This window comes from Pomacea canaliculata, linkage group LG11, assembly GCF_003073045.1.
Source record: "Pomacea canaliculata isolate SZHN2017 linkage group LG11, ASM307304v1, whole genome shotgun sequence".
Lineage (NCBI taxonomy): Eukaryota > Metazoa > Mollusca > Gastropoda > Architaenioglossa > Ampullariidae > Pomacea > Pomacea canaliculata.
The window spans coordinates 15,699,116-15,724,094 of NC_037600.1; the positions used below are offsets into that span (position 1 = coordinate 15,699,116).

At 38.9% G+C, this 24,979-nt stretch overlaps 3 protein-coding genes across 3 annotated transcripts; all 3 read right to left on the reverse strand.

The window, feature by feature from the left end:
* Positions 1 to 22: 22 nt before the first annotated feature.
* On the reverse strand, positions 23 to 2,511 carry LOC112574935. The gene is made up of 5 exons (XM_025256319.1): positions 2,508 to 2,511; positions 2,178 to 2,306; positions 1,668 to 1,849; positions 812 to 992; positions 23 to 430 (listed from the first exon to the last, which is right to left on the reverse strand). Exons 4-5 carry the CDS (start codon positions 957 to 959, stop codon positions 204 to 206), a joined length of 375 nt encoding a protein of 124 aa, XP_025112104.1. The 5' UTR covers positions 960 to 992; positions 1,668 to 1,849; positions 2,178 to 2,306; positions 2,508 to 2,511; the 3' UTR covers positions 23 to 203.
* Positions 2,512 to 9,552: 7,041 nt separating this feature from the next.
* LOC112575793 (probable S-adenosylmethionine-dependent methyltransferase At5g38780) lies at positions 9,553 to 15,019 on the reverse strand. The gene is made up of 8 exons (XM_025257816.1): positions 14,363 to 15,019; positions 13,350 to 13,631; positions 12,438 to 12,536; positions 12,108 to 12,206; positions 11,855 to 11,993; positions 11,432 to 11,559; positions 10,364 to 10,509; positions 9,553 to 9,672 (listed from the first exon to the last, which is right to left on the reverse strand). The coding sequence occupies exons 1-8, from the start codon at positions 14,499 to 14,501 to the stop codon at positions 9,553 to 9,555; spliced, it is 1,152 nt and encodes a 383-aa protein (XP_025113601.1). The 5' UTR covers positions 14,502 to 15,019.
* A 759-nt stretch (positions 15,020 to 15,778) lies between these two features.
* Positions 15,779 to 23,768, reverse strand: LOC112574921. Its single transcript, XM_025256299.1, has 9 exons — positions 23,726 to 23,768; positions 21,753 to 22,110; positions 19,669 to 19,767; positions 19,333 to 19,431; positions 19,081 to 19,219; positions 18,605 to 18,735; positions 18,202 to 18,383; positions 17,162 to 17,342; positions 15,779 to 16,964 (listed from the first exon to the last, which is right to left on the reverse strand). Exons 2-9 carry the CDS (start codon positions 22,060 to 22,062, stop codon positions 16,735 to 16,737), a joined length of 1,371 nt encoding a protein of 456 aa, XP_025112084.1. The 5' UTR covers positions 22,063 to 22,110; positions 23,726 to 23,768; the 3' UTR covers positions 15,779 to 16,734.
* Between the last annotated feature and the right edge of the window lie 1,211 nt (positions 23,769 to 24,979).

A 24,979-nucleotide genomic window follows, 5' to 3' on the forward strand; every position in this document is an offset into this window, starting at 1 on the left:
AACTTAAACACAACTCTGGTGGTTGTTTATCTGGATCTTTTTTAATGCGGTTAGGTTTTAGAAAGAAACTATTTAGGTCCTTGGTAACTTAATGGATTCAATATTAATCACATGTATTACACTTTCTAAAATAATGGTTGCTGGAACATGGCTTCTGATACTACGTGTCACGTGCCTGCCGTGTTGCAATCATTGGCTGTTAATTAAGACTTCTGAGCAACAAGTCTCCTCACAATGTGTTCACTTTGAAAAGTCTGTGGACTCAGCAACACCACCCTCTTCACAAACGCCGAGTACAGTCGCTCCATTATCACCGACTGCTCTTCCCCACTGCGGGTGGCCATCAGGCTGTTCTTTAAGGTCGAATCCAAAATAACTCGAAACGCCTTTGTGATCAGTTGAGCGAAGAGATTTCTGTCATCAACGCCATCTGGAAAAATAGACACATTATTCAATTAACGAGTAGTATTTACATAATTTATATGATACAATATCTTTCAGCATACATTGTCAAGAGATGCGAAAAATTTAAACGGTCTTGTCATTGCACATGGTTAGACTAATGTTTGATTTTCTCTAAACTTATTCTCTTCTTTGTCCAACCGATTTGGAACCCGATATATTGGGACGATTATTCATTCGTTTATTGGTTTCTCTGGTTTTGTGGATACGTGTTCTTAATTCAAAGAGTTTTGTAAGATTTTATCAACCGTGATTTTTTAGAGGAAATTAATGTACTACAATTTATATAACTGATCTTAATTTTCAAATATAAATATAAGAAACAGCAAAGACTTTATGTTACACTGACCTGTGTCCAGTCTCTGTCGCCACAAGGTTTTAGCGAAGCAAGGCATGACAAACTCTTCAGGTGCCTGTAACAGGACCAGTCCAGCCTGTCGCACAGGTGAGATGATGGCATCTTCGAAAGGAGCTTTAATTTCCTGTAATGATCTCATAGCTACTGGAAGGGTGCATGACTGGAACTCCTCCTGTAATAGTACATTGTTCAAGTCTTTGTCATTGTCCGCACTGTGTGATTGGAACTGCCCTTTTAATAAAGAACTCTGGGTATATCCGGGTGTTTCACAAGGCTCTAGGTAACACTTTATTCCAAGATCAGGTAAATATAGCTTATATTTATATATGGAGAGAGGGCTAGTTTTCATCTATGCATATAATGCGAACATTTCTTCTTTTAAAAATATGTGTAAAGGATTTTAAGTAACATCAGATAATAATAATGACAAACATTTCAGGTCCTGTGTAAAGCTAGCAACATTCTACTCATCATCATTGTCTTTACCATTACCCTTTAAAGTCTAAATTATCCAAACCGATGCTCTCTTAACTGCCTTATAATTAAAATGTCATCGATAATCTTAAATAATGTTAGGAATTAGATGGAAAACAAGTAAACAAACAACATAAAAAAATCTATGATAAAAGGTCGCCTCTTTACGTGGTCCATTAATTTCTCGTAAATATTGTTTGCTACACCACCTACAAACTGTCCCATTCACCGTGAAAAAAAGCTTTTTGATTCCTGTTCTTCACTATCCACTCTTTAGTTCTGAATGCTAATTAAGTTAATACTGCTTGTTGTTGTTGTTGTGTAAAATACTGCCTTTCGCAGCCGCAATTTAAGAACTCTTTAGTTTACTTACTCTGGTTATTACGCCCTCTGTGTATAATTCATTCCAAGACAAATCAGTGTTCACACAAATGTCCCTAATGGTCTCCTGTATTGTTCTTCCTGCATTGTCTTTGAAAGGAATGGTTCCACTGCCAGAGTGTAAATGGCAGCTCCCCAGGTTTGTAGAAGGCTGCACTACGAAAAGAAGTCCACCTGCCGGAAAAGAAACATTTTTTTTCTTCACATCGTGCAATTAAACTTCTGTGAAGAAGTTTTATTACTTTTGATGAATTAAGATGAAAGAAGGCTGTTAAAAAATTAATTATTTGTTTATTCATATTTTCCGTTACTATTAGAGGTCGTTGGGTGAGTACATCAATGCACAGACCAATCACTAAGAACGATGGTGAGCAGGTCCAGAGTGAGGTCACTCCACTTCTTCACGTTATTAAACCGCCGTGTAAATCTCTGGTGACCTCTGTGTCTACTGCCCACCAAGGTACCTTTGAGTACAGTCAACTAACAGTATCCATTAACTAACCTCTTTTAAGCTCGGCAGTTCTCAAGAGGAGGAAGGTCTGCCAGTCACGTGCTGCAGCCTCGCTGTGAACGCGCCCCTCCTCTTCTGATGTCGACCGCCATGGAAATTGTATTTGAACAGGTGACGTAACTGAAACATTGATTTCTTCATCTACATCAGTGCCGATAAACTATTTATGAGCAAGTGTTGGTTGTAGATGCTGAAGACAACTAATGCAGAGTATGAGTTCACAAGTGCACTTACAGCACAGTTTATCTTTACTCAACCTGATACAGAAGGTCTTTTCTGTTGTTTTCTCTTAGCGTTTTATTTAATTTCTAGGCTACTCACCTCTGACTACTCAGCCAATGCGTGGCAAATGAGCAGATGATGATGTCACATGAGTTGTCAGGAACACACTGCTTGTAGAAACTAGTGCCACAGGCCAGAGTAAACACTTTGTCAAACTTGGACATGTAGGATGCCTCACCTAAACGACAACATGACAAAATATCAAAAACATGTAATCCATTGCTGATATATTGCACGAGTTTAAAAAAGTAACTTTATATAACTATTATATAACTTATATAACTAAATAATAATGACTGTATGGACACCCACAGACTTAAAATTACCGTAAATTGTTTTAAAGAGACTGCTGTAGTCGTTGGATGGTTGGTCTTCGTACAACACCTGGATCTTCAGGCTTGGTCCATGTTTGTTTCTCAAATGTTCTGAAACAAATAAACCTAGCTTTATTCTATTTAACCCTTTTATTGCTACACCTATCTAGCTCCATCCTGCATTTCTTTGTAATAAGATTTTGCGCCGTGAGGCCCATAAGGAAACAACATAACATAAAAAGTAGGGTAAGAGTTTCTCTTACAGAGGAATGCTGGCAGCCAGTCAGACACTTTTTAAAAAAATATTTATTATGATATTATTGACTAATGATTAATGTTATTGTTTTGGTTTTGTTATCTTTTACTTACCAATGATCTTGTGTATCAGTTGTAGAGACACTGACCCATCGCATGTTCCATAGTCACCAATGGTGAACACGCCTGTTGGTGAAGGCACGGGTACGGAATCTAGGCAACCCAACAATTGCAAGCAAGTTATTCAGGCTAAAATTCTTGAAGGCAGCGGAACAAAATCTGTTAAAAGTAGTAATTGTTTTATTGATATGATGTAAGTGATTATATGTACAAGTAATATAAAAAGACTGACACAAATGAGTAATAGCCATCTGTCGGAAGTGACCAATCCATACACACAGACACGCTCGTCCTCTTACACGTGTATAATAATAATCCTCCACAATAAAGACAACTATAGCCAACTTCTATAACGAAAAACCTGCTGCACAAAGCGTATGTTCTGAATATTTACACGATTTATACTTCCAGCTTATGACAGGCGCGTCCATACTTTAAAACATTTAGAAGTATCAGCGAATACTCGGACCTATCAGTCATATAAGTGAGGATATATAAAATATTTGCTCAGAAAGGTTGACACTGTCGGTCTCGTGTAAAGGTCACTAAAAAAAAGCCTCAAGTAATGGCATTGTTTTCTTTATTTCACACGTAGATCTTTAATCCAACTTATACAAAGATTGCCATATCGAATCATTAGAAGCCATATTAACATATAATATTGTTTGTAACTCATCATGTAACACACAAGTATTATCGGCCTTTTTTTATTTTGGATCACAGTGCCATTTTACAACGCGTGAAAGATCATAGGTTATCCGAAACCAAAACTTCCAACCCAACATGGCCTTTGACCTCAACTTAAAATGATTTCCGAAAAATCAACAGATTTAGAGTGAGATTGGCGTATATGTAACCTATAAGCCTTACAGAACATCACCACACCCTAAGCTGATACAAAGACTTTCAATGAGGTGCATAGATTGCACTAAGCTATAGGTGTAAAGAGGTGGCGTCTCCTTTATTCATTTTTCAGAAACTATAAGGGAGATAAATAAAAATATAACAAACTTACCTATGTGTGATAGCACAAAGTCCTCACAGATGTCAGTCGCGGTTTTTGTCAGTCTTCCAAGACTCTCGCCATAGTAACCAGACCCAGGCTTCCAGAAATGTTGAAAGTAAGGTGTCCTGGTCCCTGCTGACATCCTTCTTCTGACTTCTGACATCGCCACAACATCTGAAGTCCTCTTCCCTGACTGCAGAGATGACAGTGATGCCAGGTGTAGACAGGGCAGGTGACTGGTAGCGTTCACAAGACGAGGACTGACTGTCGTCAACATGTTTATTGTTTCCTTTCACATTGACAATGCGAAGAGGTCGTTGAAAGTGCATAAATCTAACGGCGCAGTAATCCAGCGCGCGAGTACGCATGTACGGGATAAATTCCATTTTGAGCTGGACAGTTTGCTTCACCAGAGACGTCCATAGCAAGAGAAGCAAAACAGTACTAACCAAGTAATAAACAGTTTAGAGGCGGTTATATTTGTAAAACTAGTATAAACGTAATGTGTCTCACACGTATACAGGATTCAGTATGTTATATATTAGCACTTCTAATCTCATGTAGTATGTCATTGTTTGTACCACTATTTTTTAATTACACGGCTGAGAGTTGTACACACAAAGTTGATAGTAATATCACCGATTAGATTATGGTATTATATACTTTACACACAAATACCCAGACATATGTTGCTTATAAAGAGGAATGTTTTAAAGAGTTAGTGGTTCATGTGGCGGGGTAACTGTATTTTGTAAGTTGAAGGACACAAGAGCCGGCAGCAAATAAAAGGTGGGCCAGGTCGTCATAGCGACCTCTGACATTGCGATAGCTCGCCCCGCTGCACGGTAATAATAACAATAATAATGCACTTGTACAGCGCGATTCCCCGGCAAGAATACGAGCTCATGCACAAGACGATCACGTGACAGTCTAACAAACATACAAAACACGAAGAGGGTAATGTGACACAACAACACACATTGAGGCGATAGCAGTCAGGACATCCAGTCATACAGAGGCAGGACATGCAGAAGACAGTCATTCATTCAGCAAAAGGTGCAACAATAATACCAGACTAAAGATTTCAATAAAATCGGTGTAATTCAATCTTTTTATCAAAGCATCCAAGCAGAGAATTTGAAACAGTTCACAATACATATAATGAGACATCGATTCTCCGTAAACAAATCTTACAACAGAGAATTTCAGTCCTGTATTTTTTTTTAACTTAACTTTTCTCATGTTCTTTTCTCTAGTATTTTATGATACGACATTTTTTTTTCACTTCACACCCAATATAGATACATTTCTGTTTTGTTTCCCTACAGTTCGTAGTATCATAATCTTTTGTAAATGCACCAAATAAAATAACAGTTCAAGAATTATTTATTAAGTCTATAACTATCTGGAAATGTAAGTCAACAATACTTTATTCATGTTTTCTACACGATCTCCTACAGGAAGCATGACTCACTGGGTCAACATGTATTCAATGAGAAAGCAGACCTTGTTTTGTAAACAGGGCAAACCCTACCTGCCTCGCCACACCTGACACCTGGGAATGTTTGTGAAGTGTCAGGGCAACCTGCTCCTGAAAGTGTGGCGAGAACTATATGTTCTCTTACCAATTCTCTATCTCGAGTAGAACTTGCTCAAGTAAATTTGGTGTCGGTCATTGACAATCAGATTCGGAGTGTCGGAGAAACCATTGCCCATCAGATTTCTGAGCAATTCCAGGCCGCACAACATATTAACAGTCTCCAGAAAATTATCACTGCAACTGACTGAAGCTACGCAGTGTTTTTACCCCCGAGAAGTTATAATCATTATACACATACTTGTACTCTATTGGATCATTAAAAACACATGTATTTAAACTTCTTTTCTTTTAAAACCCTGGATAAAATATCCTAGCCAGGTGGTTACGCATTTACGCTTACGCCATGTTGTTCCTTCTCTATTTTTGTTTTCATTTGTTAATCAATCTTCGCATTAAGCAACTTTTGAATTAACATTTAGCCTTAATCATAAAGATATACCTGAACAGGAATACAGCTTGAATAGGAACACCTCCTGTTCCTTCACAGGTCACCGTTGTGTGGTATAAATAGAGTTGTCATTACACAACAACTGTATAAGATGTGGCTAATAAATGTTCTGTCATGCCAGGTTTGTTTAGCTCTAGTAACGACAGCAACATGAATTTAAAATCCAATCGCTGCATGTACAGGCATGCACAAGGTTTCTGTACTCTTTTACCCTCTTACTTCTGTGACAGTCGGACATCCTTGTTCACATCACCATGTTCTTGCTTAAAATAAAAAACCAGTCTTAAACTAAACTAGCAATGCAGCTTCCTCGTGAGCAAGTGTGTGTGTGTGTCATGAGGGGAGAACTAGTGTTTTACGCCGAGCCTAGCAACAATGGCTATATATCACAGCAAGGCAGCCAGCATTGTAAACAGATGCCACATAAAAAGGAAAAACAGTACCCTCTAGACGGGAACTGAACTCGGGACAGCCAACCCTCACTGGTGACAGTTGCGCCACTTAACCGCCATGATAATGAGCAACTGGTGATCAAAATTGTTGTCATAGTAAAACACTAAACAATGCTCTGCATTAAATGTGTGTATTTGTTCTGTATAGTATGAGTTTATTCCAAACTGGATGTTTCTCACTCAAATTTCGCCAAATTTCCTACAGACAGATAACTCTTAACTGGTCTTCAGTCAGTCCCAAGCTGTTTCTTGGCTTGCCATCTGTTACGCCAAAAACAGAAGACCTCTGCAAGCTGATACCCCGAGATTGTCTCAGGTTATGTTCGAAAGAACATGGCAAAGCAGGAGGTGACAAGGTGTCTTGCATAGTTGCATAGACTGGTGTACACAGTGTAGACTAGTGTGAGTATGGATGGCGAGACAGGTGTGCAGACAAGCATATCCACACCCCACCGCTCTCCACTACCACCACCACCGCAACCTCCAAAACTCGAACGTACCCGATACAGCTTCGTTTCCTCTCTGCCCTCTGCTCTACTCATCTTCACAGTTCAAAAGGAGATAAGAGTAGTGTCAGGGTTACCGTCTCAGACCCAGTTCTTAAGAAAGAAGAGACAGTGTGGTGTGTAAAACTAGTCGTGTGCATGAGCTTTTTATTCGTGTTGCATGAGTATTAATTGCGCAACCTATGATTTTTGTTAATTTAAAAAGATTTAGAATTAGTTAAAATTAGTATTATTTGTGTGTGTGACTGTGAAATTCCTTAAGAAGGTTGATTGTAACTGATAAATAACTGTTTATGTTTTTTAAGGAAAGTTATTCAACATCATTTACGCTGTTTATCAAGATGAATGCAAACGTGATACGACTCACGTATTCAAGTTTAAACGACATGGTATAGTGTTTAAAATGAGATTAATCACATACACACGGCCTTCTGTCTACAGTCAGAGGCTCAACTTTAAAGCATTATTAGTAGAAAGATAATGGATATCACTTAGGGTATTAAACCGTGACAGACATTCGTAAATATGTGTCCACATATCACTATTAGACACTAAACTTGATGCATTTGAAAAGTAATGGACAAACGTCGCCATCTTAGGCAAGGACATTATTACTATTTTCCGGCACATAAAACTTATGGATGTATAAGAGCTATACTGTAGGCGCGCGCACACACACACACACACACATGTATATTCGAAATGCACTGAGAGCCATCTTGTTCCTTACTGACAATAACTGTACATGGGACAAATGCTCTAGCAACCGCTCAAACAGCCGGCAAACTCACAACCACTTGCTCAGCCAGGGACAAGCGAGGTTGATAAGCTTTTGAAACTGTATATATAATCCAGTTACCACTACAAGTGAAAAATGAATAAAAACACAAAGAAAGTCAAATAACTGCTTCATTATCCACTTGTTTAAAGAGAGGGCTGATCTGCGAAATCTGAATGACATTGTCTTAGAGTTCATTACAAAAATAAGAAAATGCCATTAATATATTAAATTAATTTACAGTTTATCTTATTTTGGACATTTTATCACATCGTGTGATTGCGGTAGTTTTGTGTCTTGTTAAAATGTTGTTCTGTCTTTTGACACTGAAAGCAGCAAGTGTGGTGATGCTGCCACCTCTCTACAGCACCACACAGAATGCCAACAATGCATGAGTACCCCGGTGAAGAACATAAGTCTGTATGATTGTATGGTTGTGTTTAGTGTGTCAGTGTGTGCGCGCGCGCTTTATGGGCGTTTTGTTGTTTAATATAACTTCTGCGCAACAAGTCTCCCCACACATATTTCGCTTTGGAAAGTCTCTGGGTCCAGTGTCGCTACATTTCTTATAAAACGCTTAAAGTATTGTTCCACTATGGCCAACTGCTCTTCAAACTGTCGTGTGTGTAGGCTCCTCCTCAAGGCTGGTTCTAAAATAACTCGAAATGTGTCTGACAGGTTTTGAGCAAACATGGTTCTGTCGTCTGCGCCACCTGTAAAAAAAGTGGTGTCCATAAAGCAATATGCAAAACATCACAAACGATAGATCACAGTGATCAGGTATAGGCCAACGTATCAGGATATAATTCTCTTCATATATCTACAAGATCAAATTTTACCATGGCTTCTGTAATTGTCTTGCGAGTACGAGGGCGACTGTTGCTAACATCTAGTCGATTTTGGGAGCAGTTCCAGTCAGCAAAAAACTGTTACTAAATTTCTCACTTTGCTGATGTTTAGGCAAATGCCCACCATGACAATCAAAGATAATTCAAATAATTAGAGGCGACAGCAATATAAATGACAAAAAAGACAAAACAAGTTAACTTTATAACATGTGAGTCTTTACAAGGCTAAGTATGCATCTTCTTATAATAAAAATTTACATAAGTGAAAGGTAACAGGTAAGAAGATAACCCCAGAAGATTCTAAGAAGATAACCTACAAACTCACAAGATGAGATGACACGAAACTCTCCCAAGTCCCAAAAATTAAGTAGGCCGGCCATTCCCAAGGACAACAGATGTGTGTGTGTATATATATATGAGTGATTGTGTGTGCGTGTGTTCATATGTTCATATCAATCCAAAAACATCAAAGTAAGATAAACAAAGATATTTTTTGTCTGTGATGGCTAGAACGCAGGACATTGACATTTTAAATGTGACAATGAAACTTTGATAGAATGATTCAAGTAAAGGGCTATTAACACATCGATTCTTAAATTTACTTACACTATAATTTTTATTATATATTACATATAAAATAAAAAGGTGTTTTAGGAGGAAATATGGACATCTACAAGTTTTGTTGCTCTTACCACTCTGTAACTTTTGTCGCCACATTGTTTTGGAAAAGCATGAAGGACAAACACTTCTGGTTCCTTTAAACAAGTTTGAGACCAGCCTGTCGGACTGGAGACATGGTGGCGGCATTCTCGAAAGGAGCTTTTAGCTCCTGTAACGACCGAAATGTCGCCGGGACATTACACGACTGGAACTCTTCCTGTAATAAAGGTTGTTAGGGTTTCTTTATTTTTAGCATTGTATGACAAACGAATCGTTTTACTTGAAAAAGAGTAAATATGCAACAAAATAAACGATAGAGATAAGGTGAAGGATAATTAGACAATCACATTTCGACGAAGGTTACACAAAATTCCAGCATTTCCTTGTCTCCATAAAGAAAACCTCATTAGATGCTTCATAACCTTTTTTACCCCTTACACACAGCTCACCTTACGTTTCTATTTATACAAGTATGTATTGTGATCCATTCAAATTTCATTGTAAACACCTTCTATATTATCACTTTGCTATTTATAACTTTCAGTCTGGCTTGGCGACTTTGCAATGCGCCATTCTTATGCATTATTGTGTGTGATGTAAGTGGACAGGTGTGTTACGTTTCTGCAGGTAACAGTGAAGAATTGTAAAATGTCGTGGACATCTATATAAGATTGTCGAGAACATGTCCTGCTGCAATAATGTAAGATTATGACATGTTCTCCTCTAATAACATCTCTGTACAGGTCTTCTTGTCATAACACATCTTATGTTGTTTGTCCATATCAATACTATCAAAAAATTAAAGTTAGCTTTAATATCTTTTGTGAAAAGTATTACAAATGCGCTTCGTGGCTTACAAATTGGATGCTCCTTTCAAGAAGTTTGTTAATGTTGCAGCTGCTACATACTCTTGTTATTATGTCCCCTGCATATAATTCCTTCCACGTTAAATTGAGATGGATCCAAGTGTCTCTTGCACATTCTGTTATTTCTCCAGGCTGTGCAGGGCTGCTCTTTGTATTTTGGGAAGGTTGCGCAACGAATAGAAGTCCACCTGTGAAAATAAAATACTTCACAAAATTGCATTATTCTGGGAAATATTTATTTCTACATTATTTAAAATATAATGGATATGACAAGGACATACTCGTGATATTTCATTTCAACATTATCATCGTTGATTGATCCATATACAACACAGAACCAATTTTGAAAATGGACTGTTATTCTATGGTTCAGCTATTATTTTGAGCCAAACAACATTGCTCCAGTCATAGCTCCATTATCGTCCCAACACCCAGTTGACATTTACGATGTAATCTTTCAGTCTGTGAATAGTGTTGTCAGCTGAATTTCGGAAGCGATTAAGCAGCTATATGACTGATCAAAAGGTAACAAAGCAATTTGGTGTACAAATACAAGAACAGATCCCTGTAAATTCAGAAGAAAGAAGGTTCAACTGAAACAATGTAGAAGGGATCAGTATAATACTATGCTTTTGCTAGAATCAAGGTATACTTTAATAAGCAACAGTGTCAAATGATGGACTGAGGTCAAGCAGAGCTAAGACCGATCTCCACTGTCGAGGGCCAAACAAGATGTCACGTGTAGCTTGTAGTCTGACTGTGATAGGCGGTATGCTCACTGTTAAGTAGACATCAAAGGGTAATTGATGTGTAAAATATAAGTGTAAGGAAGATCTTAAGGAATGAGAGATGAGTTGTCGTTGCTGTTATCGTACATCAAATCGATGTCAATGTGTCCTTAATCCTCTCTTCTTTGTCAGGCTGTAGGTGCTAGCAACCTACGATGATTGTCTGTCTTGTTAATTCATTTTGGTTTATCAAGCAGGAATTTTGCAGATAACCCAATGAGCATCAAAATAAAAGGGCTTCTACCTGTTAGATCAGTTCTGTCACTGGAACGGTGGGGTGGTAAAGATCACCTACAGCCTGACAGACACGTCAGTCACTCACCTTGTTTGAGCTCAGTCGCTCTCAGAAGGAGGAACGTCTGCCAGTCACGTGCTGAAGCCTCGTGATGAGCTTTCATCTCTTCTTCTGATGTTGACATCCAGGGAGACATCGTCGAAGACATCGTGTGACTGCAAAATCAATCATTTCCTCTTTTGTGATATTCTGACATTTTCCGCTGTCTGGATAATAGGAAGACTCTATGACATTTCACGAAGTAACACCCTGTTACACTCATTACACATTCCTGTTTCTTGTATTGTGCAGGGATTTCAGTAAACATAGCAAAACACCTTCTGAGTTTCCACTTTAGCTTTTTACAAGTTTAAAGTAGGCTTTTGAAACACAAAGACAGGAGATAAACAATGATGTTACTGTCGCTAAAACACTGTTGTTTACAAATTAGCCTTATTGTGTCAAACTCACCTCCTGTCACTAAGCCAGTGCGTGGCAAATGATGACATGATGATGTCACATGTGTTGTCAGGTACACATTGCTTGTAGAAACTAGTGCCACAGGCCAGCGGGAACACGTTGTCGAACTTGTGTATGTATGATGTGCTACCTACATGGAAAAAGATAGAAAGATATTATCAGTTACTTCTATAAAATCCTTAATTATATGTAAAACTGAAACTTAACTTAAAAATTCACTCGACACACGCAAACATCAAACTACCATAAATTGTTTTGAAGAGGCTGTTGTAGTCGTTGGTCGGTAGATCTTCGTACAACACCTGAATCTTAAGGTCAGGTCCATGTTTGTTTCTCAAATGGCCTGAAACAATAAATAATAGCTTTATCATACTACTAGATGAAACAATTAAAGCTATTACTGTTTAACCAGTTTTTTGTCGTCATGCGTACTTTAAATTTATTTTTTAATGTACTGATTTTTTTAGCAGTAGTGAAATTAAAAATCGTATGACACAAGCTATCATTGATATCATCGATTGATGATTACAGTTGCTGTTTACATTGCTCTTGGTGTTGTTATTCTTGTACTTACCGATGATCCTGTGCATGAGTCGTAGAGACACTGACCCGTCGCACGTTCCATAGTCTCCAATGGTGAACACGCCTTTTGGTGAAGGCACGGGCACAGAATCTGTCAAAAGTAGTAACTGTTTCGTTGAAATGATGTAAATCATAACCAGGGTAATTATTTGTACAAGTAAGGCAAAGAGACTTACATAACAGAGTAAATGAAAAGGCATCTGTTAGAAGCAACCAGACCATACACCACACAGACGTACTCGTCGTCTCCTTCTCTTTCCCTCTAGAAACATTACATGGGCTTCATGTTTGTCTGTAAGATAGTTGTTCAATAAAAATGTGCATCTGGCTTCCCGTTTCTTTTTCCTTGTTCCTTCAATTTCTTTTTTGTATTTACTTTTGGTTTTTGTACTCTTTTCTGCCGAAACCACAGAAAACATGATGCACAGAATTTTCTAGAAAAATATAGTGAAGAACTATAGCAGTGGCATTGTTCTTTTTTTCACACATTGATCGTTAGTCCAACCTCTTCTACAAAGATTAACACATCTAAGCATGCAGAATCTATATTTACATTTAATAATGTTTGTAATTCACCATTTGTACTCGGTCACCTTTTTATTTTTGTTTAACAGTACCATCTTACAACACATAAAAATGCCATTAAAATATGACTTTCCTAAACCAAAAGTCCCAATCCAGCATAGACTTTGACCTCACCTTTATACGATTTCCGTTTTTTGAATGAGGGATGGCGTATGTATGAGCTGTTAGCCTTACAGAACATCGCCACACTCCAAGCTCATACAGCGACTCTCGGTGAGGTGCATCGACTGCACTAAGCTATGCGTGTAAAGAGGTGGTGTGTTCTTTCTTTATTTTCCAGAAACTAGAACAGAGAGAATTAAAAATATAACAAACTTACCTATGTGCGATAAAACAAAATCCTCACAGATGTCAGTCGCGCTTTTTGTCATTCTTCCAAGACTCTCGCTATAGTAGCAAGACCCTGGCTTCCAGAAGTGTTGAAAGTAAGGTGTCCTGGTCCCTGCTGACATCCTTCTTCTGACTTCTGATCTCGCCACAACATCTGAAGTCCTCTTCTCTGACTGTAGACATGACAATGATGTCAGGTGTAGACAGGGAAGATTACTGACAGCATTCACATGACGAGGAGTGACTGACTTCAACATGTTCTTTGCTTTCACTGTGACAGTGCAAAGAGGTCGTGGAATGTATTATAGCCTAACGGTGCAGTAAGCCAGCGCGCGGATGCACATTACAGGATAAAGTGCATAGTAGGCTGACTATTCCTTTCACTGCCAGAGACGTCCATAGTAAAAGAAGCAAACCAATAATAACCAAGTAATTAACACCATGCGAATCTATGCAATGCTGTTCTGTATGCCGGCCTGTCTGATGGTCTGATGTTCAGTCTGATTGTCTGCCTTATTGCCCTCGTATCTTTAATATCTTGAATCAACTTCTCGACTCTTTCTTTACATCACGAAAAATGTAATCAAATAAAATGTATAAATGATTTAAAGGAATTTTGAAAAAATAGGAAAATGGTTCTGTGATGCAAACTATCAAATCAACAAACTTTATATGAAATGCGTATAATATTTCTTCACTTTAGTTTATTGTCCGTGGAAGGCACACTGCTAGAACACGCATTTCTCATTGGCTTAAAAGACATACACATAGACTGACTTATTACAATACTAAATTTTGTGTCTTTAGTAGTTCTGTTTAATTTTGAAGACGGTTTCATACATTTTCCAGCTACCTGACTTGATGGTCTCTCTTTACTTGCTTTTTGTGTGACAGTGTGTATGGGATACGTATGAGGATGTAGCCCGTTCTTCGAGTTTGTAATGCCTGTACATTACAGGTAACCAAATTGAAATTAGAAAATATCATATGTTTAAAATTTACCACTTTTATGAAGACGAAAGAGAAGAGGGTGGGGAATGAGACAAGATTTTTTTATCACCAACGAAGAATCCACCGAAGAGCTGAAACCGAGTCCATCACCACGCAGGTTCAACGAAGGCATTGGCGATGGATTGGACATGTGCTCCGCCAGCAGACAGCAGACCTCTCCAGAATGCCCCTGCGATGGACTCCAGACATCAGACCGATAGCTGAATAATTTGTAGATAAAATATCGCGGAATTAGCAACCGACCATTAAACTATGTAGACGACATACCGTGAGTGTTAATTTGACAAACCGATAGACACCTACGAGCTGCGTATGTGACCCAGTCCTTTAAATTAGATGCAACACATTCCCATCTTTTGGCGAATACGGCAGGCAAGGCTGCCATGCGGCAAGGTTACCCTCACCTGCACTTCATAGCTATGAGTGCGCAAAACTTCTGATACAGCCAACTTGTGCCAACACACACACACGGCGTACGCGTTTTGAGATTGAATGTGAGCAAAAAAAGATCTTAGAAAAATATTGCTGTGTACCCATTGCTATCACAGTTGAGTTCACTGAAATGATTTCTGTATGGAAATATGTCGTGCCGCGGTTTTCAGCCTGTGATACCCCGGGGCGCGACGTCCTAAGAAGGGGGAACCGCGAAGGCTGTCATTTTTTTTTTTTTTTTTTAATGTTTTTAATTTCTGAAATCTTATATCGGTATTAGTGAAATTACCTGGCTAACAGTTGGGTGGGGGTGGACGTACTCTTTTTTTTTTTTTTTTTTTTGTCTAGGGTGCGTCACAATTAAAAGGTTGAGAAACGCTGATGTAGTGATTCCGTTGCCGGGTTTTGTAAGGGGCTCAGGTGACTTCTAGTTCTAGCTATAGTAAGGGTGGTTGATGGCGCAGTGGCCAAGCTCCTATCACCACGACAGTGGGAATCGAGTGTCGCGGATTCGCATCTCGACATCGCGGGACATACACCAATGCTTCTCGTCGGCTGCCTGCGGCCTATGCGGACGGTTATTGAGAATTATCCATGCATGTGATTTTCACCACAAGCCGATGATAGACAACCTAGTTTGATGTCGGCTGTTGATTCGTGTAGTGTTCTTCGGCCATGTCGGCTCTTGCAATATTCTGTTGGTTATGAGTTCTCTCACCAACGGAGAGCTGGTTTCTTCTAAGCAAATGTTTCTGTTGTAGCGTTGCTGACGACTTTATATTCAGCTCTAAATGCTCGATATTTTGGTATTGCCATTTTAGAAATACACTTTTGATGACGTGTGGTCGTCCTTCCAGGTATTATTATCCAGGTGACTGCGCATATTTTTAACCTTTTGATCGCCCTAGCTATGCAGTCATATTAAGTACTGCGGGTTTCATCTAATCAGGCTTAGGCAGTCGTGTGTAAATCATAAATGCAGTTCCATTACGCAATTTCGACTGTCAAATAAACTCACAGACAGGAAAGTACTAAGCAATTTACTCAGCTTTAATTTTGTCATTTATAAGCTGCTTAATTGTTCACTTAAATCTGTCTTGTGAAATTGTGATCGCTATTCATCTCTTACAATTATGACGAGATCTTGTATGACCAGATCTTGACCAGTTTTCACAGACAGTGTTAATGTTAGAGACTACTTTGTTAATCTATTCACAAAAGAAATGAAAATTTGGTAGAGGATTTCTTCAGGAACAGGGTAGGTAACACTCGCACTGAGGACCAACAGTCAGTTATAATAAAACGACTCTACCACACGTTTCGAAACAAAGTTACGGCGGTAGATCCAGACAGCTGTCAAACTGATTTGGCTTTGTTCACGCTCATTGCTCAGAAATGTAACATAAACATTAGTAAGCTTTGAAGACTTACCATGGATTCCTTCATCATCAACTACAAGAAGATTAGTGCAACTGTTTAAGCTCTATCGATGCAATTTGTGAAGTAGCAGCCTTCCTGTTCATTGTCGTCTGCCAAAGTAAGGGAAGCTACTCTAGCATAGTTGTTATGTTGGGCACAGAGTTATCTTACCTCAGTATGAATAACATACGAGAATCAACTGACGGGGAGGGTTTTATGAATTAATGAGAAGTAAAGATAGTGTACAAATTTAGTGAGTTTATTTACGCAATGAATACAGATACATTATATAATATTTTCCACATCGCTCTAACAATTAGAAATAGCGAAGTACTTTTATTGATTTCCTCCGACTGATTGATAATCATCATCATCATCATCATCATCATCATCATCACTATTATTATAGTGTGGACTGTGATAATCAAAATATGTTTCTAGAAAAAGTCATAAAATCATGACTTCAGGAACTTAGCACACTATAAGACTCCATTATACAATTAGCATGTTAGTCATTTTGACTTCTGTGCGACAAGGACTCTCATAGCAATTTCGCTTCTGAAAGTCTCTGGGTTACATGCAGCAACTTTTTGGATAAACACCTGCTGGAATCGTTTTATTATGGACAACTGCAGCACAGTAGGTCGAATGTTTCTCAAGACCTTCCTTAAGGTGGCATCTAACACAACACCAAATGCCTTTGCCAGAAGGTGAGCAAACAGCATTCTGTCGTCAACACCATCTGCAAAAATACATGCATCCCTCAACCAGTGAGTAAACATTTACAAAAGATTTGACCTTACTGTGTTACTGGTCTTCAATTTAATTTTAAATGCCTGAAATTCTTTATATTCTGTTTTATTACCTAAATTTTAGTAATAAACTTACAAAACATATGTTTAAAAAGTATTAGATAAATAAAATTTAGTTTACACTCACCAGCCTGTAGCTTTAGTCGCCATAATGTTTTGACAAGGCAATGACTGAGAAACTCTTCTGGTTCTTTGAGCAAGTTGAGACCAGCCTGTCGGACCGGAGACATGGCGGCATTCTCGAAAGGAACTTTGAGATCTTTTGAAGTCCGATATGTCATCCGAAGAGTGCATGACTGGAACTCCTCCTAAACATAGATTGTAAGGGTTTTAGTCAGTCCACAGATGGCTTGAACTACTTCTTTAATAATACTGTTTAAATTTGCGATTATTTCTTACTCTTCATACGACTATGTAGAGAGACTGTTCATCATTTTCAGTATTGCTTGGATGACTCTTCATTAGGATGCTCTCCATTATCAGTGTTTCTAGGTGATTCGTGAGCATGACCTCAATGTGAGTCGTACATTACAAAGCAACGTGAATACTGGTGTCAAGGATTGTTGTTTTAATTCTTTTGACTTTTCCCTTTTCCTTTTTTTTAGTTTGATTTTCAGTGAAATGGAGACTAAAGTCCCGTCGCTGGAAGAAAAGATGTCTGTTCTTTTTCTCTTGCTTCTTGTAGTGCCTTTGTCAGTCTGTGATTTTTGCTGCAGTTTGCCTTCCACTGTTCTGGACTGTTTCCTGAGCATGTGCCCAATTTTTGTCTTTGTTGTCGTTTGTTGTCGTTTGTTGTTGTTGTTGTTGTTGTTGTTGTTGTTGTTGTTGTTGTTGTTGTTGTTGTTGTTGTTGTTGTTGTTGTTAAAAATACAACAACAATTTTCCTGTGGACCTATTGAGGTTCTATTCTTCATGGAAGCTCTTACTGAAAACTGATTTGGACAAACAGTAAATCTCATCGAGAATATTTGTACTTTTTTGTTTGTCTTATCGGTTCTTGAAAGCATTGATTTTTTTTTGTTCGATCTACTTAAACGTTTGTTTCCTAACCCTGACTTAAAGCATGAGTAGGTTGGTTCAAGGTAAGCAAACTGAGTTATATCCAATATCTTATGGTAACTTGCAAGACCCAGCTGAAGAATAATTTTAATGTTCTGTTTCATTCACTTTTGTAATGATTCCTTCCGCATACAATTCCTTCCAGCTCAAATCAAAACAAGTCCAAATATCTTGGGCGCTTTCTTCTTGAGTTCCAGTGCCGTTTTCAGCGACAGGGTAGGTCAAAGTGCGAGTCTGTGGACGGTTGCTCCCCCCGAGTTGAGCAGCCTGAGCATCGATGAGAAGTCCACCTGGGGAACAAAATGCATTTTACAATGTTTTCTGAGGTTTGAGTCACAATCACTATAGAGCCATATTATAACTGCATCATCGTCGTCGTCGTCGTCGTCGTCGTCGTCGTCATCATCATATCCACAATTGTGCCATAGTCAACTTATCTTTTTTTTCCCTCCCTCTCTACACATAACCTCCCGAAGAAATGCAGACACCTGTATAAAATCCACCTACTCACCTGGTTTGAGTTCTGCTGCTCTGTGGAGGAGGAACGTCTGCCAGTCACGTGCTGCAGCCTCGCGGTGAGCGTGCAGCTCCTCTTGTGATGTCGACCGCCAGGGGAACATTGTATTGGAGCATCTCACGTAACTAAACACAGGGATTTCATTCACATTATTACGTATACATTAAATTCTAAATCTATTGCTTGTCTGAGAACCTTTAAAAGATACAATACAACGAGGAATACTACCAAACAAACTATCAGCGAAAATTTATAATCAGCAAACATGACCATCACATAAGCACGAGGCATTCATGTAAACAAGCAAAAAAAAAAAAAAAAAAAAAAAAAAAAAGATCATTGCAAGCTTTGAGAAAGATAAGGTGGAAATAAAATATAGTATGAGATCAATCATGACTAAATTATTGAATATCAGTTGTTTGGGGCTTTTTTTAACATTTTATTATTAAGTGCTGCTCTGTCTGGCCCACCTCTCGTTATCCAAATGCATCGTAGCGAATGAGGACATGATGATGTCACAGGTTTGGTCAGGTACACACTGCTTGTAGAAATTAGTGCCACATACCAGGGGGAACACGTTGGTGAACTTGGTCATGTACGAGGTTTGACCTTTCAAAGAAAGAAAAACTTATATCGTCTGTTAATATTGTTAGATACAGTTTAATATGTTAGGTAAAAGGAAGAGACGAGGGACTTAGTGAGCCCTCTATAAATACAATTACTGTAAATAGTTTTGAAGAGACTGTTGTAGTCGTTGGATGCGTGATCTTCGTACAACACCTGAATCTTCAGATCGGGTCCATGTTTGTTTCTCAAGTGGTCTGAAGCAATAAATGAACTTAGTATTACTCCATTTCTTTAATAAAACGACAAAAGAAGTATTAATTTATCATCCTTTTTCATTAATCCTAATTAACTTGTTAATATCCATCAACCAATATCCTCGTTTTCGTTTCCTCTAAACATATCAGTCACAATAGCCCATCTAATTTGCATAAATCTAATATCATCGATTAATGATTACAGTGAATTACTTTTTCTGCTACTTCTTTACTTACCGATGATCTTGTGTATCAGTCGTAGAGACACTGTCCCATCGCACGTTCCATAGTCACCAATGGTGAACACGCCTTTTGATGAAGGTACCGGCACGGCCTCTAGGAAAAGCGAAAATGTTCATTACGAACTTTTAGGTGTAATTTCTCAAGGTCTGCATCTTTTGGTTGAGCTGGTTAACTGTAATTTTAAGCCGTAGTTTACTGTCCACTTAAAATGAGTGAAAACTGCTTTTTATACACTTTTATTTAACTCGCTTTATCTGTCAGGTTCAGATTTTTTCATTGATATTTCACCTGGTTCCTATCCTCCGAGAGGTCTGAAAAATTTCTCATTTCTGATGGCAATACAATATTAACTTTTGTTTTGTTTTGTTTCTTTTTTTGTATCTAATAGGTTGAATTTAGATAGACAGGTACTTGTTGCTATAGCCTTAATTCGACCTGTAAGAAGGGAATAAAGTCACAAAGTATTAACAAAATTCAAACATGCAACAGTTTTTGTAGTACATGTTGGATACCTGACTAGAGTTAGGGTATCAGAAAGTCAGGAAACTATCAAACTGTTAGCCAGATTTTTTTAAAATATCACAACCCTTTAGAAACATTGTAATATAACCTTGACGTGGAGAACAGTGCGTGTGAGAAAACAGATTGGTGAAACTGCAACGCAAAGAAAAGCACGCCAAGAAATCAAGATTTTCTTTCAGAACTAAAATACAGCTCGAAGAGGTCAGCAGCTTCAAATACTTGGGAGGAGCTACCCTCCAAGGACGGCAGCTTCACGCCAGACAACCACATCAGGATCACGACAGCCACAGAGGCAATGTCTAGACTAGATAAGATCTGGAATAGCCATAGATAAGGCTCACAACCAAGTACAAGCTGTACAAATCCCTGGTATGGCTGATCCTGCTTTATGGATGTGACACCTGAACTCTGCTCGCCGAGACGGAAAGAAGAATCCAGGCATTCGAAAACAACTGCTTGAGGAGGCTGCTCCGGATCTCATACAAAGATCATAGAACCAATGACTTTTTACGAAACAAGATTGCCACACTCGTTGGACACCAGGTACCTCTACATTCAACAGTCAAGCAACGTAAGCTGGTCAAGTGATCCGGGAACTTGGAGTGTAGCCGACGCCGCGGTGGCCAGAGGAAGAACTGATTTACGAACGTCAAAGACTGGACAGGTCGTCCTGTAGAGGACCTGCTGCCTATCGCCCACAATAGACAAGAGTGGAGGACCCTGTCAGCTGTCTCTCTATCCATGCGATTCCTCCAACGACAGGTGCCGGTGAAGGGACGACTGACTGGTTGACTGAAGCATCTGTACAGTGACTTTGTTTATTTTTTTTTTTTTTTTTTTTTTTTTTATTCACGCGTGTTACATTTAGCCTTTAAACACTTTGACACTGTTTTGTGGTCCAAACAAGTATTTAAAAGAATAGAAAACAGTCAAGGCTAACAGAAGCGACTGCCAGCCGGAAAATTAGAAGTACAAAAGCTCCGGATCTTCTCCTTACAAAGCATAACACGTGATAACCAGCTATTCTTCAAGTGAATCGCTTCTTGCTTGTGTCAATACAGTTAAAATCTCACTCCCACTAAGACAAACATCATAAACAAAGGTCTCTTTCCTATCAAGTCCCATCAACGTGGAACAAATTACCCCTCAGCCTTCGTCACGCTGATTCTTTGACCTTTATGTCCAAAATCTAGATGTACCTTTATCAAAAGCACTAACCCTCTAACCAACTTCTGTGTTCTGACCGTCCAGTCGACAGAAGAGTGTCTGTATTAACTTTGTGGTAAAACTACAAGTGTTATAGATGTTAGCGTGTGAGTGTCAATTGGCCTGTTTGTGGTTTGGTTTTTCGTTTGTTTCTTTCTTTCATGTTTTGTTTGGTTTTTGGGGTTTTTTTTGTGAAGCGCTTTTCACAAAAAGAGTGCTACATGAATGCTCATGATGATGATGAGGAGGAGGAGGACGATGATGATATATATAAAACATATTCTATAGTAACTTTTTAAATGCCAGGCTACCAATCTTCATGGAAGACAAAAATCGTATCACTCACGTACCGATATGAGATAAAACAATTTCTTCATAAATCTCAGCCGAAAGTTGTGTCAGTCTTCCGAGATTTTCGCCATAGAAGCCAGAACCAGGCTGCCAGAAGTATTGAAAGGAAGGTGTCTCGGCACCTGCTACATCTCCAGGCATCTCTCTTAATATCTTTGACGGTAGACATGACAGTGACGTCAGATGTAGACATGGCGGGTGACAAGCGGTAGTCGTGGTCACAAGACGGGGGAGCACAGTCTTCAGCATCTTACCAGCGCCCTTCAGGTGTGAAGGGAGCGATATACTGCACTGAACCCCTCCACTCATAGGGAATGCTGACTGAACTCGATGTAAGACTCCAGTGCCGTCTGCAAACTGAAATCATAAGCTACTTGAGTAAAAAGGTGCTCATGACATTATGTGACTCCGTGCACTGCACTCTATAAATACACCAGGTGGGCTAATCTGTGCCTGTTACGGTTTCCTTTACTTTTTTTTATTAAACTTGCTTTTGGAGAGATAAGGCCGTGAGTAAAACTATGAGACGCTTATGAAAGGTCTCGGTGACACGGAGTTGCTAATTACAGGTGTGTGTGACCTGTGCAGTTGACATTCTTTGGTCTTCTGCAGGCTAACCTGCCGCTCACCTTGGGGCACCTGTAAGTGAAGGGAAAGGGTTACGAAGAGGAAATGATTTGACTTGAGATAGCAAACCACTCAGTTCACTGCCCATGTCAAGCTGATCTTTGTTCCTTGATAAGCAAGATGACAAGGAGCGGTGCTGGCTCCGACGTTTTCTTGTCAAACGCGATACGACTGGCTAATGGCGCCGGATACAAGGGAACCGGATATGACGTAACTCATACAATGAGTACAATAGTAATAGTGATAATAATAGTGATGATGATAATAATAATAGTGATGGTAATGATGATGGTTGTGGCGGTGGTAATAATAATAGTAATAGTGATGATAATAGTGATAATAATAGTGATGATGATAATAATAATAGTGATGGAAATAATGATGATGATGATGATGATAATAATAGTGATGATGATGATGATGATGATAATAGTAGTAGTAGTAGAAACAATAGGGAAAGGGTAGTATTATGACCAGCGTGTGGAAGAGTGCCATTGCTCGGCGGTTGCTAATTACAGGTGTTAGTGCCATGTGTAGCTAATATCCTTTGCTGTACTCATGCAGTCTCGCCTACTACCCAGATATTTATTTGGGTATCTGATTTATAACTGAATGGAAAAAGGTAACGACGGGAGACGACTTCACTCAATACAGCCATGAGTTGACTTTTGTTTCCCTTGAGCGGCTCTTTGGCGAGCAATATAATAAGTAGTCTCCTTCTCAAAGCCACGGAACAGTCCGCGCATAATGAGAAACAGAAAAACTTTGATAGAAGAAGATTGTCCTTAAAATCTAACAATCGTTTTCAACATTAAAATGCAACTTAACAAAATGCACCTGTGTAAAAACGTTCATTCCGTACTTTAAGTTATACAAAGGGAAGAATAATCTTTATATGTAAACTCCTAGAAATTCAAAACAACTTACAGAATCAACAAGCCCCAAAACACTCAAATACATCCTGACCCAGAGTTAACATCCTTTACAGGTTCTCAAGTGAATGGTTTAAGCTCTTCCATTCTGCATTTGCCGCCATAAATTTTGATATTATGTCGAATATTTCTTTGAATGTACCCACTCTGATAATATACCCACTCTGATAAGTCAGATTGTCAGTCTTTGGATCAGCCTGTGTAATTCAGTGACCAAAGCCACGTTTTCAAGAAACGTTTAAACAAGCACAATGCCTTCTGATATAGAGTTTTTATTGTTTTCATTTTAATCGAGACTAAAAAAACTCAGGAGAAGCAGATGGGTCCAACCAAAGCTCGATGGTTAAATATCTTTCCTTATAGAAGTTTGTTTTTATGGATACAAGATAAGAAACATATTATTGTAGGCCTACGAAAAGTTGCGGATCCGTCCTGACTGTAGCTGCTAGACCCTGGATAGACTGATCTTGGTGTAAATGTGCCTCATAAATACGAGGCCAGGGGTTATATCCAATGGTGTATTTACAATGAACAGAGCACTCAAGCACTTCTAACACGATTTGTCATAAGAATTGGGATATTCAGCTGTGCGCCATGTTTGCGTCACAGGTAACTTGAAATACGAGTTTTGAATAACAACTCGGAGATTGCCTATTATATAAAGACTGAGATGAAAAGATAAGTTAACAGATTCTTGTGATATCACAGGGTCTATAGACAGCGACTTGCGAACACTCCTTCTACTGAGGGTACGAGCACAGACTCTGCAAGAATTTTTTTTTCCATTTCCTTTTAATATCCCCTCCTTTATTTTCTTTCCTTTTTTCTGTCACAAACTTGTTCATAAGCCATTAAGGTACAAAGTGCACGGAAAACAGAAAAAAGTTGGCAGGTGGGGACCGATTTCCTTGCGAATGTGGGTGTGAGCTTCCTATGGCGGCCACAGGTGGTTGTGATGTAACGGCGCCATACAAAGTCTCCACTGGTATAAACTGTAAAGGTTAAGGGTCACAGAAGGCTTTTTTATGCGGTTTTATGTTTGTGCTTGAAATGTTCTCTTCAATCTGGAAAATACCGGACGGCCTTGAAGCTCGTTCCTTCTGAAAAGACCTTTGCAGAAAAAAATTTCTCACACAGGGTCGTCACGGTCTTCACACCCAGAGGACTCCACCCGGCGTTCAGACCTCGAAAGACAGCGGGGACGACTACGATGTTCCCTACCTGATCTACGGTGTGTGAGCTATTTAAAAGTTTTCCTTTCGCAGAAGAATATATGTTTTTCTTTCAAGACCGATCACTAAGTCAATGAAATTTCAATCTGGTTGTCAATATTGACGCATAAAAAAACAAACTTTCAAAATAAGTAGAAGCATTTCTGTAAAATCTGTTTTTCCCTTGTCCTCCATGTGGACTTCTTGCAGCAGCTTCTCTCGCAACTTCGGACAAGGTTTTATTGTTGCATGCAACACCTTGCTGCCTTCATGAGCTCTGTTCTGTACAACTTTTCTCAGAAGTCACTCTGTTGTTTTGTTGTGCTGCAGTATAAGCAGGGAAGCAAAGTGGACAGAAGTATGTCTTTCCTCAGACGAGTACTTGACTGGACAGACACGTATCGTCGTTTGTATCGTCGGCTGCCGGCGACCTGTATACCCGTCCTATGGCCGATT

Bases quoted from the DNA above. Each gene is read 5' to 3' on its own strand.
- LOC112575793 (XM_025257816.1), bottom strand. From the start codon at position 14,501: ATGTCCAATCCATCGCCAATGCCTTCGTTGAACCTGCGTGGTGATGGA. The intron at 11,560-11,854 runs GTGAGTTTGACA...TTGATTTTGCAG, and splicing joins CACTGGCTTAGTGACAGGAG to TCACACGATGTCTTCGACGA. The intron at 9,673-10,363 runs GTATGTAGCAGC...CCTTTATTACAG, and splicing joins CAGGGGACATAATAACAAGA to GAAGAGTTCCAGTCGTGTAA.
- LOC112574921 (XM_025256299.1), bottom strand. From the start codon at position 22,062: ATGAGTGGAGGGGTTCAGTGCAGTATATCGCTCCCTTCACACCTGAAG. The intron at 19,220-19,332 runs GTAATTGTATTT...TTTCTTTGAAAG, and splicing joins TCTCTTCAAAACTATTTACA to GTCAAACCTCGTACATGACC. The intron at 17,343-18,201 runs GTGAATGAAACA...ATCTATGTTTAG, and splicing joins CGGAAGGAATCATTACAAAA to GAGGAGTTCCAGTCATGCAC.
- LOC112574935 (XM_025256319.1), bottom strand. From the start codon at position 959: ATGAGATCATTACAGGAAATTAAAGCTCCTTTCGAAGATGCCATCATC. The intron at 431-811 runs GTCAGTGTAACA...CTATTTTTCCAG, and splicing joins GCGACAGAGACTGGACACAG to ATGGCGTTGATGACAGAAAT.